Source organism: Carcharhinus amblyrhynchos, chromosome 24 (genome assembly GCF_965287045.1).
Source record: "Carcharhinus amblyrhynchos chromosome 24, sCarAmb.v2.hapA, whole genome shotgun sequence".
NCBI lineage: Eukaryota > Metazoa > Chordata > Chondrichthyes > Carcharhiniformes > Carcharhinidae > Carcharhinus > Carcharhinus amblyrhynchos.
Window position 1 is genome coordinate 37166959 of NC_137347.1, and position 12893 is coordinate 37179851.

Here is a 12893-nt window from a genome sequence, read left to right on the forward strand (position 1 = left end):
TGGGATTCGATGAAAAGAGTTAGGAGGAGACTGGGGTGAGGAGAATAAACACAGGTGTAGAATCATAGAACCCCTACACTGCAGAAGGAGGCCATTCAGCCCACTGGAGTCTGCACCGACTACAATCCCACCCAGACCCTATGCCTGTAACCACATGCATTTATCCTAGCTAGTTCCCCTGACACTAAGGGGCAAGTTAGCATGGCCAATCCACCTAACCTGCATATCTTTGGGAGGAAAGCAGAGCACCCAGAGGAAACCCATGCGGACATGGGGAGAACATGCAAACTCCACACCGACAGTGACTCCAGCCAGGAATCGAATCCAGGACCCTGGCACTGTGAGGCAGCAGTACTAACCACTGTGCCACCATGCCAACCTTGGGTCTATTGGTTCAAATAGTCTGTTTCTTACATTAAAATTTTATAAATGTGAGATGTGCGGGTTAGGTGGATTGGCCATGCTAAATTACCCCTCAGTGTCAGGGGGATTAGCAAGGTCAGTAGGTGAGGTTACAGGGAAAAGATTTGGGTGGGATTGTTGTAGGTGCAGGTTCAATGGGCTGAATGGCCACGTTCTGCACTGTAGGGATTCTATGGACTAACCAGAGTTGCAACTGAATGCCCTTGACCACCCATACTGTCCCCAAAAGTTAAATATCAACAGCCTCTCTGGGCACACTATATTTTTGCATATCTTTATATACCATCTAATGAAGTTGTACTACATTTGCAAGTTAACTATTAATAAACTCTCTCTTTCTTTAATTTAGGTTTTATAGGTTTTTGTGAATGCTTTAGTGAAGATTTCCTCTGTTTGTAATTTCAATGGAAATGAGAAATAATGTTTAGACTCCCTAGAAAGTTAGTAAAGAAACTCTTGGAGCACATATTGACGTTAATAATACAATGACACAAACTCACATTATTACTCAGAACATTATCTTAACCTACTGCCTAGGCAATTCTACACGTTTGAAATATAAAAATTAGATTTTGCAAACATCTACTGTTTTGTTTCTGGGTGCTGGGTGACTAATGTAAAATATTAATTCTAGTTAATATCTCAGGAGGCAAATACTGGTTCGAAAACCCTGTATTTGGTGTTTATACCATGCGAATTTAACGCAGTGTGTTGCAACGCCGTCTTTCTCTCAATATATTTAGGAAATAATATTGCTTGTATTTTCGTAAATTGTAGGGATTGTTAAAGATGTGATTGTTGTTAACTGTGTCTCTGACACACAGTGGGGAGAAATCGGGTTATGCATTTGTTCAGCTGTTTTGTTCCGACAAGGAAATGTGAAACATTTACTTCCGCCACAGATAGGATCAGTGTCTATGCTTCACCCTTCATCCTGATCTCCTGAACAGCAAATAATCCGTATCCCAAATGCATACCTGAGTTCCAGCGATTCTGCCCTTAAAGGCCATGTAAATGTATATATTAATTTAGGAGAGCCTAGGTCGTTCCTCCCAGGATCATTCTTTCCCACAGTTATTCTTTTCCATTTTGCTTCCAGATTCCTGTGTGTCTGCCACGGATGTGCTCAACTCAAAGAGGAAAACAGCGCCCACCACAGATCAAAAAGAAAAGGGACCTCATTTCTAAAACCATCTCATCCCATTCCTCGTTTAACATCATAGACATCCAGGAAAAGCAGAAAAAGCTAGATAAACCCAGCAGCTTTGGCAACATCTGTGGACAGAAACAGAGTTAAAATGTTTCAAGTCCACATGACTCATGTTCTTCTGTTCATTTAGCTGTCTGTTTTGACTGAGGATATATCCAGCAGGATTTTACAGCCACCCTCATACTGAAGCTGTAAAATCCCGCCCAAAACCAATGGATCTTTCCATGGTCCACCCCTTGTCCACTCCAATTCCCATTTTGGCCATCATTCTGAATACGAAAATTGTGGGGGAATCAATGTGAGCACGTAAAAAAAAGGCAGATTCATATTAATATGGTTCTTTAGATTTTTGATAAAGTCCCACACAGGAGATTAATGAGCAAAATTAGAGCTCTGAGAATTGGGGGCAATATACTGACTTTGATTTAGGGTTGGTTAATGACAAAAAACAGCAAGCAGGAATAAATCGATCATTCTTGGTTTGGTAGGCTGTGACTAGCGGGGTACTGCAAAGATCAGTGCTTGGCCTCCAGTTGTTCACAATCTACATCAATGATGTGGATGTGGGAATCAAATGTGATATTTCTAATATTTACCAATGACACAAAACCTGGTGTGAATGTGAGTTGTGAGGAGGATACAAAGAGGCTTCAAAGAGATTTAGACAGGCTAAACGAGTGGGTAAGAACACGGCAGAAGAAATATAATGTGGACAAAGTTATCCACTTTGGTAAAAGGAAGAGATTTGCAGAGTGTTTCTTAAATGGTGATAGATTGGGAAGTTTAGATATCCAAAGGGAGCTTGGTGTCCTTCATCATAAATCACTGAAATCTAACATACAGGAGAAAAGAGCAATTAGGAAAGCAAATGGCCCTTATTACAAGATGATTTGAGTTCAGGAGTAAAGGAATCTTGTTGGAATTGTGCAGAACCTAGGTGAGACCACAACTGGAGTATGGTGGAATAACCCTGAAATCAAGCATAACATGACTTACCTAATTACTTGTTGTTTAAGTAAGATTTCTCAATGAGAATGACAAGTCAGTATTTGCCTCCAAAAGCAAGTTCTAGAAGATCCCACTGGTGTGAAAGGCTGGAAAATTCTGGTCAATATTTTGAGTCCAATAAAGACTTATTATTTTAAAGCATCAACTCTTGTTTTCTTTTTACACAGTTGATGTCAGACCTGCTGGGTGGGATTTTACAGCCTCACTCGTCCCAAAACCATAAAATTCTGCCCGAGGTCAACAGACCTTCCCATGCTCTGCCTCTCGCCTGCTCCGATTCCCGTGGTGGTTGGGACGGTAAAATTCTGGCTGCCATGTTTTTCCATTTTCAGGTTTTCATGTGCTGAATTAGTTTTGTTAATTCTAAAATGGGACTGCTGTGGCACTGGTACCAGAGATGCTGTTTTTTTATTATTTTGGTCTGAATTAACTTGTAAAGAGACAAATTCTCAATTAATCTCATCTAGCCAGATGAACAAATCCTTTATTCTTTGCTCTTTCCCAAGAAAATCAATTGCTGCTTTTGCTAAGGTAACCATTGTTTAAAATGTGACTTTAAAAACACTCTGATGCTATGGAAAAGTTAAGTTTGTTCCATTTTTTATTGCTTTTATTTTAATGGAATCAGAAGTAATGGGCAGCTAACATCTACCATGGTGAGACATTGAGTGCTAATGAAAGATAAGTATAGTTCAAATACTGTGGCACATACAAGCTTTTAAAAATGTTTTTTTGAGATGGCACAGTGGTTAGCATTGCTGTCTCACAGCACCAGGAACTTGGGTTTGTTTGTTGACTTGGGTCACTGTCTATGTGGAGTTTACACATTGTCCCCGTTCTGCGCGTATGTTTCCTCTGGGTGCTCCGGTTTCCTCCCACAATCTAAAAGGCATGCTGATTAGGTGCACTGACCCAAACAGGGGCTGGAGTATGGCGACTGGGGCATTTCATAGTCACTTCATTGCAGTGTTAAATGTAAGCCTTACTTGTGACTAATAACTAAATAAACTTTTGTATTATAACCAATATTCATTTGATAGCTTTACAATTCTGCCAGCTATCAGTCTTCCAATCACCTCCTTTTTGACCTCAGAGGAGAGGATGGCCCATAACAGAAGGGAGTGGGAGAAGACAGCGGGGACATTCTCGAAATGCATCTCCTGATCGCCATCAAGGAGTGCATGATGGAGCTCGGAGTGACTGAGGTCAGCGTGCGCCACAGAAGTGAGGATCCATAATCTTCAGATGTTCTTAAGTAAATTCCCAGCTGCCCAGATATTTGTCCCTCCTTTGCACTGAACCATGTGATTACTCTAGCAACAGCAGCACCAAATGAGGCCGGGTCCTCAGGAACCAGTGACCACCCACTCCCGGACCCCCACCAACACCTCGGAGGAAGTTTAAGTTTATTCATTAGTGTTGCATCTAATCTCACATTAACACAGCAATGAAGTTACTGTGAAAATTCCCTAGTCGCCACACTTTGGGTTCAATGAGGGAGAATTTAGCATGATCAAGGCATCTAATCAGCACGTCTGTCCAACTGTGGGAGGAAACCGGAGCACCCGGAGGAAACCCATGCAGACACGGTGAGAACATGTAGACTCCACACAGACATTGATCCAAGCCGAGAATTGAACAAGGGTCCCTGGCACTGTGAGGCAGCAGTGCTAACTACTGTGCCACCGTAGCTAGAGTAAGCCACGTGGGCCCGTAAGAGTGTTCCACCATTCAGTTAGAACTTGTGTTATCTTCTACATCAACTCCATCTTCTTTGCTTATCTTATAAATACACTAGCTTGAAATTTCGAGGCACCCCCGCCACAAGAGAAACCTAGAGTGGGGCCATTGAGCCATTGAAATCTCCATTCACATTAGCAGGACTGGAAGATCCCACTGGTGTGAAGGGCTAGAAACTCTGTCTATTGATTCTATCGCTGTCCAAAAATTCTACCAATCTCAGACTTGACCATAGTCAACAACTCCATAGAAAATTCAAAAGGTTCCTTAATGAAGAAATTTCTCTTCATCCCAGTCCTAATCCTTTATCCTGAGACTATCCTGAAAACCCATCTGGTTCATTAATGTGATTTCATCTGGTCTGGTCTACATGTGACTCCAAACATAACTGATTGGTTGCCTCTTAAACACTCTTTGAAATGCTCTAGGAAGCTACTTTTGTCATATCAAACTGCTACAAAGTCTAAAAACAGAAATGACACTGGACAGACCACCAAGGATCAACATAAGCACTGGAAACAACAATGGCAAACCCTGCCCTGTCAAGCTTCTAGAGTGCTTTTGGAGCTGCACTCAACCAAACAACTGGAGAGTATTCTACCACGTTCCTGACTTGTGCCTTATAGATGGCAGACAGGCTTTGGAGAGTCAGGAGCTGAGTTATTCACTGCAGGATTCCTAGCCTTTGACTTGTTCTTGTCCCCACAATATTTATATGGCTAGACCAGTTTCTGGTCATTTCTGGTCAATGGTAACCTCCAGGACGTTAATAATTGGGGATTCAGTGGTGGTAATGCCATTGAATGTTAAGGGAAGACGATTTAATTCTCTCTTCTTGGTGATGGTCACTGTCTGGCACTTGTAAATGTGACTCCCCACTTATTAATTCAACCCTAAATATTGTCCACATCTTTCTGCCTATGAATATGGGACTACTTCTGTACGTAAGCAGGGAATGATATTGAACACTGTGTGATCATCAGAAAATATCCCCACTTTTGATCCTATGACGGAGGGAAGGTCATTGCTGAAGCAGCTGAAGATGGTTGAGCCTAGGACACTAACCTGAGGAACTCCTGCAACAATGTCCTTGCACTGAGATGATTGGCCTCCAACTATCACAATCATCTTCCTTTACGCAAGATATGAATTCAACCATTGGAGAGTTTCCAACTGATTCCCAGTGACTCCAGTTTTGCTGGGGCTCCTTGATGCCACAATCGGTCAACTGCTGCCTTGATGCCAAGGGCAATCACTCTCACCTCACCTTTGGATTTCAGCTCTTTTGTCCATGTTAGGATCAAGGCTGTACCGAGGTCAGGAGCTGAGTGATCCTGGCAGAATCCAAAATGAACATCCATGAATAGGTTATTGCTGTGTCAGTGCTGTTTGAAAGCATGACCCCTTTCCAGCACTTTACTGATGAGAGTTGACTGATGGAGCAGTAGTTGGCCAGGTTTCATTTGTCATGCTTCTTGCACACAGAATATGCCAAGGCAATTTTCCATATTGCCGTGTAGATCCAGTGCCTTAGTTGCACTGGAAGAGCTACTTCTGAAGCGCAAGTCTTCAGGATGATTGCCGGTATGTTGCCTAGACCTAGTATCCAGTATCTTCAGCTGTTTCTTGGTGTCACATGGAGTGAATCAAATTGGCTGAAAATTATCACCTGTAGTGCTGGGGACCTCAAGAGGAGGCCAAGATGGATCATCCAATCGACATTCTGGCTGAAGATTGTTGCAAATGCTTCAGCCTTATGTTTTACCCTGATGTGCTGAGCTCCGCCATCACTGAGAACAGGCATATTATATTTGTGGAGCATTTTCCTCCTGTTAGTTGTTTAATTTTCTACCACCATTCATGACTGGATGTGGCAGGATTGCAGAGTTTTGCTCTGATCTATTTGTCATGGGATTATTTAGCTCTACTGCATGCTTCTTCTGTTGTTTGACTGCACCAGGTTAACACTGTTTTTAGGTATGCCTCATACAGCCCTGGCATGCCCTGCTCCATGGGTACTGCAGCTTATAAAAGTACCAAACATGAAGAAAAACCAACTACTTGATATGAGTCATATCCACAAATTAATAAACCTTAAATATTCTGCTGAGAGGAAGAAACAAACCAAACATCATCATAGCTCCCAATTCTCTCCCCTCAGGCTGGGTCCAAATCCCATTTCCACACAAGCTCACATTACTTATGCATTTTACATGGGCTCAGTGATTGAATTACTTCCTTCTGTGTTGGTGCGACTCTATTCATTTTATGATTTTTTAAAAAAATGTTCACTAACTTGTGTCATTTTAGTCTTTTTACTACAAGAAATGCTGTTAACATTGTTTATTTTTACTCATCATTGTTCTAAGGTCTGGTTTTGTTTCTGTCGCCTGTCAAATTTATCACAAAGCAAATGTGTTTTTTTTTGTAAGCCCAGTGGATAAAATATAGTATGATGCTGCACGTCTGAATTCTTTGTCTTACAGAGTGCCAATATCATTACCTTGGACTGTGACTCTGTGATTCTATCTCTGTTTTCAGTTTAACCTGGCAATAATTGACACACAATGTTATGATTCAACATTTGATGAATTATCATAACCAAGGCACTTCCCATTGCTCCATCTTACTGAATGATCTACCCACTGATCTGAATCTACTTTTGTTACTTGGACACCTTACATTTTCCACTTTAAAAAAAGTAATGCGCCACTTATTTTTCCACAGGAACAAAGAAACAGGAATAAGCCACCTGTTCCCTTGAGCCTGTCCTGTTGCTGTAAGTTCTTGTGCATCTCCTTGTAAGACCTTTTCTACTCAATAGTCTCATCTATAAACTTAAACATTTTGTTTGCAATATTTTTACAGAGTCAACATTATAGGAGGGATGTGATAGCACTAGAAATGATACAGAGGAGATTTGCCAGGGTGTTGCCTGGCCTGGAGAGTTTTAGTTATGAAGATTGAATAGATTGGGGTTGTTTTCCTTGGAGCAGAGGAGATTGAGAGAGGACACGATTTGAGATGTGTAGAATTCTGAGAGGCACAGATGGAGTAGGCAATCTCACCTGGTGAAGGAGCAACACTCTAAAGACTCGTGCTACCAAATAAACCTTTTAGACTTTAACCTGGTGTGAGAATTCTTACTGTGCTCACTCCAGTCCAACACCAGCATCTCCACATCATCATTTAGGAATGTTTGTCTATCACCAAAGTGCTATACAAATGCAAGATACTATTGTTAATACCCTCTTTATCTCACTGCCTCTCTCCCCTCCGAGAAAAGCCTCCTAAAACCTGCTTCTTTGTCCTTATCTTTGGTCACCCAACCCGAGTCTTCTCCCGTCATTGGTGCCTCTCTTCTAAGTAATTAAAATAAGTAAAAGTTTATACTTCCATTCCCAGAATTCTGAATAATTATAAACCTATGTTCCAGTATCTTAGGTTACTGTGAAATCCTCCCTTGCTTGCAAATTCAGTTCAATTGTAGGAGATTCTGCTCATGCCTCTAATAAGCTGATTATTTCCATTTCCCTTTTCAGTTCACAAACTCAACAAGTTCAAATACCTTTGTCTTCATTGTGTGCCATGTAATGAGGGTACAATACACAGGCTTAGAATGGTCTAGCATGATGTCACAATAACCTATAATGTCCACTTATGATGCAGTCAGAGTAATTCATTTTATCAATAGATCAGAAAACTGTTTCTAATTTTCAGCTCTCCAGAAAGCCACTTTACTGATTCCAAATGTAAACTGCTGGCTTCTTCTGCTATCTTGCAGAATTGAGACTAAGTTAATGACTGCAGACAAATTAACACATTCGCAGTTCTGAACCATACAAAAGTGTGAACTCTAGTCAGAGGATACAAAGTGTGAAGCAAGTGTGAACTGGAAAACAAATTAAATATATCTTCAGAGTTAACTATGAGGGGGAAAATGGATCAATTGAAATCATAACCAGTGGCTTTGAAATTAAATCAGCTTTTGTAGCCAATGAATAATACTGAATGACAATCATGTGTCTGAAGCTTATAATCAGGACTGGGTATTAAATCTTGACAATCCTATTAGCATAGGATTGTGTGGCAAGAGCTTGCACTCTCATAACAGTTCAATTGCCAAAGTCACTGTCCATCTAATAACAATTTTAAAGAATGTTTCATCCTGTATAATGGCACAGTACCTTTAAGACATGTAATTTAATCATGTTTCATCGGTACTGTTGACTGTAGCTTCATTGTTACTGAAGCAGTATAATTGATAATATGTTGATTTTAATCTGAACTAACGGAGTGTTCTGTGGTTTTAACATTCCCTGGGACTGCTGCATGGAATTTGATTGGGGGGGGGTGATTGACAGTCATGTCATGTGACTGAGGAACAGCTATTTTTCACAGACCATTCTAGTTTTAATTTTGCTTTCAGAAGCTGCTTGAAGTTAAGAGAAAGAGCAGTGTTTTGCCCCTCTCTCTGGAGTTGGTGTTTTTGTTTAGGTGTTGCTGTGTTGGAAGCTACCAGAGACTGAGTTTACCTCTCTGAAGTTGTGCCTTTTGGACGATATATCCTTCTCTGAGGACAGCTGTCCAAAAGTGTTAAAAAAGCTGGAAATCCACCATCATGTGAGCCGGCATCATATTATCATACTTGTTTTTGCATTAACTAACAGAATAGAATGGCATATGTTTGTGGGATATTTCTTTACATTGAAACAACAGAGATAACTAGCTGTTAAGAGTTTTATTGTAGCATGTTTAAATCTTGGTAAAAGTTATGCTAATTCTTTTTGTTATATTCTAACTGTTCTTAAATAAACTTTGTTTGATAAAAGCTTTCTCATGGGTCATTTGAATCATACTGAGAGTGAAACACCAATGTCAAAATTAAATGTAAAACTTAGGGTCTAAGCTAACTTCACAAAATGCCTTGGAGTTTCTGGCCTGGGTCTTAATGGCTGTTTCCTCCTGGATTGAAGAGACAATTTAATTAAAGCGCAAGGTTATGGGGTAAATTCTCCAGTCGCGCCTGCTGCAGGAATTGTCATGGATGGGACAGAAAATTTGAAGAATTATTAAAATTCTGGTTTCGGGGCAGATACGACTGGAAAATCCCCTCCTATAAATCCTTGCTCATTGTTCTATAAATGTGCAAGCATATAAATCAGAAATGTGTCAACTCAAGGCAAATAATAATAAGGCAGCTATTGTATACACCGGGCAGGATTTTACAGCCTTGCTGGAGTCAGTACCTGAGTCAGCAGAGATTTCCATTGTTGGACTTTTGCCTACTCTGACTCTGTGGCGGGTGAGGTGGTAGAGTTCTGGCCACTGAATCTGATCGAAAATAGTGTCTGCGACAAAATCTGATCAAACTATTTGACATAAAAAGAGAAAATGCTGGATAAACTTAACAGATTGTTTCTCTCACTGCAGATGCTGCTCAGACTTAATGAGTGGAATTTTACGAGAGTTTTTCTAAGTATCCAGCTGGCGTGAAAGTTCCTGATCTGTCTTTAGGGCGAGTTTCATGCCCAAGCTTATGCACTCATTCATTGAAAACATGGGCTAGATGGTTTCTAGCCACTAGAGGCAGTGGGCGGGGCTTTATTCTCCAGCATGCCTGCAGCAGATTGTAGCTGCAAACTGCACATGTGCAGACAGATCACACACAAAAAAAGCAGCTCTCCTGACAAAACGCCCTGGGCCAGATACAGCCTACCCCCTTCTTCCACAGACATTCCCGACCCCCTACACCACCATCCCCAGGTTCCCCCTTGCAAATAGCCCCTCATCACCCACCCCCCTCCACCGGCCCCATTTGCTGAGTGACAGGGCCCTGTCTCTCCCCTGCTCCCGATCGTCACTGAGGCACAAATCCTCCTTTCCCACCATCAGCACATCTGCAAGTGCTGACTTGGCTTCCCCTTCATGGTAACAAGGCAAACTGTATTAAACTCACTAGAATGCTCTAGTGGCTGTGTGGCCTGTCCACACTGTCTGCAGCTGACCTGCCCTAACAAGGGAAAGCTCCATAAAAACCCCCAAGGATAGATAGACAGGCAGGCAGTGCAGGAAGAAATGGCCTCCAGGGAGACAGATTTTCAGATGCAGATCTTGCCAAGTTGCTGGAGGCAGTGGAGGCAAGGCAGAACACCCTCTTCCCCAAGCAGGACACTGTTCCAGGGGAAAGGATGGAAATACAGTCTAGGAGGTGGTGGCAGCGTGCTTTTGTGCCAGGGTATAGGCCAGGAGAATCGGGAAGCAGTGCTGCAAGAAACTGAATGACCTCTTCGGGGCAGCAAGGCTGTGTTTTCTAGCATCTTACCCCTAAATGACCCCCAGCCACAGCACCCTGCATACTTCCAGCCCCTCCCTTCCTCCCCCCAAGGAGGTCACAACTCTTGCCCTCTGAGGGCCACCATGTCTCATGCCATCAGATTTTACATGGCTCCTTCTATCCCCACAGCTGAAGAATACTTATAATTGCCAGGAGAGGGTGAAGACAGGTGGTGATGTGCCTAAGATCTGGGTCCTCACCCCCTTTGAGCAGCAGGCACAGGAACTTGCGGGAGAGGAGGGGATCCACACCATGATCTGGCTGGAGCATAAAAGTGAACAACTGCCAATCCTCCACTTGTTGGAGATATCTGCAGTAAGTTGCACGCAGCCCAGATTTTGCTCCCTCTTTTGCACTTAACCTTGTGTCCTGTGTTGCAGGAAGGGACCCTGATGTGCCTGGGCCATCTGGCATCGCAGGTCACCCTGCTGCTTCCACCCATCCTGCCCCTGGTAGCTCGAATGGCTCCTCTGAGGAACTGGACAAAGGGACCGAAGCCGGCACCAGTTTTGTGTCAGCTTCCATCTCACAACCTCTCCTATCAGTGGGTCAAGCTAGTAATGAGAGATCTGCGTCACTCTCTGGTGTGCATCACACATCTGCTAATGTACATCGGATGAAGGCGGAGACGTCAGAGACCTCTGGCATATGGGGGCCTGTTGGAGCTGAGGAATCTGCTGGCCCCAGGCTACATGCTGGGCTTCTGGGATTACTTCTCCCCCAGCTGCTGGAGATGCAGCAACAAGGCCAGGGAATACAGGAGAGGCTGACGCCCACACTGGACTGACTGCGAGGCTGTTGAGAGGAGTCCCAAAGCTTTCAGGTGGACCAGCTATTGCTTGTCTTGCGTGGTTCCCAGGCCAACACTGCAAGGGTGGCATCGATGGTAGAAAGCCTGGGGCAGGGAATCCTCACCATGAGTGGCAGGCTCCAAGTGATGGCCAAGTCACAGCAGAGGGCTTCAACAGGCTTCTCCAGATTCTGAAGCCCATGATCGAAAGGTTCTGGAGCTTGCAAGAGATCCAATGGAACAGTGCCAAGGCACAGCAGGTTATGGCTGAAGCCCTTGAGAATGTGGCCCACTCACAGAAGGTCATGGCTTGAGAGGCTCCAGAGTTTGCAGGAGATCCAACAGGACAGTGCTGAGACAGAGTAAGCTATGGCTGCAGCACTTGAGAATTTGGCTGAATCACAGAAAGCCATGGCTGAGAGGCTGCAGAACTTGCAGGAGATCCAGTGGGACAATGCCGAGACACAGCGGGCTACGGTAGCAGCCTTTGAGAATGTGACCTAGCCACAGAGGGTCATGGCTGGGGGCTGCAGGGCGTGGCCCAGTCTCACTGGCTGCTGCCATTGACGGGTGGCCCCCAACTCAGAGACATTGCAGAGGGCTCAACCAACATGGCAAAAACACAGGTGGTCCTCCAGGACTGGCAAAGCCAGATGATGCCAGAGCTCACTGCAGAAGCACTGCCATCCCATGGAGTGGAACTCCCAGGGAGGAGGAAGGGCTTGAGCCTATGCCAGGGCCTTCCAGTCAGGAGACAGCAACTGTGGCTACACTCCCCTTTCTTGACACCGGGGTATCCTAGGGACTGCGGGATGAAGAGGGTACATCTCTGACACCTGGAAGCAGGTTAAGGCCCTCAAAATCTAGGCTCTCCACAGGACATGGATGGTAAACCTATCACCCATGAGAATGCAATATTATTCAGTGAGTCTGAACATAAATGAAACATAGTAGAGAGATTACATTTCGTCAGGAAACTACAAATATTCGTAGTTTGGGGAGGAGATGGCCTAGTGGCATAATCACTAGACTATTAATCCAAAAACTCAGCTAATGTCCTGGGGACCTAGGTTCAAATCCCACTATGGCAGATGGTGGAATAAAAAATATCTGGTATTAAGAATCTGATGGTCATGAAATTATCAGGAAAAACCCAGCTGGTTCACTAATACCCTTTGGGGAAGGAAATCTGCTGTTCTTACCTGGTTCAGCCCAGATGTGACTCCAGAGCCACATCAAAGTGATTAACCCTCAATTGTCCTCAGGTAATTTGGGATGGACAACAGATGCTAGCCAGCCAGTGACACTCAAGTCCCATGAAATTAAAAACAATGTAATTTTTGAAAAATAATTAAAAGACTGGCATTTTCATGACCACCTGATAT

At 43.4% G+C, this 12893-nt stretch overlaps 1 protein-coding gene across 1 annotated transcript in view; it reads right to left on the reverse strand.

Annotated features, from left to right (window-relative positions):
- LOC145357963 (putative transmembrane protein 244) overlaps positions 1-2611 on the reverse strand; it is a 28699-nt gene extending 26088 nt beyond the window's left edge. The window contains exon 1 of the mRNA XM_080211594.1: positions 1401-2611. Coding sequence (XP_080067720.1) covers positions 1401-1433 — 33 coding nt within the window. The 5' untranslated portion in view covers positions 1434-2611. The remainder of the gene's footprint in view (positions 1-1400) is intronic.
- Between the last annotated feature and the right edge of the window lie 10282 nt (positions 2612-12893).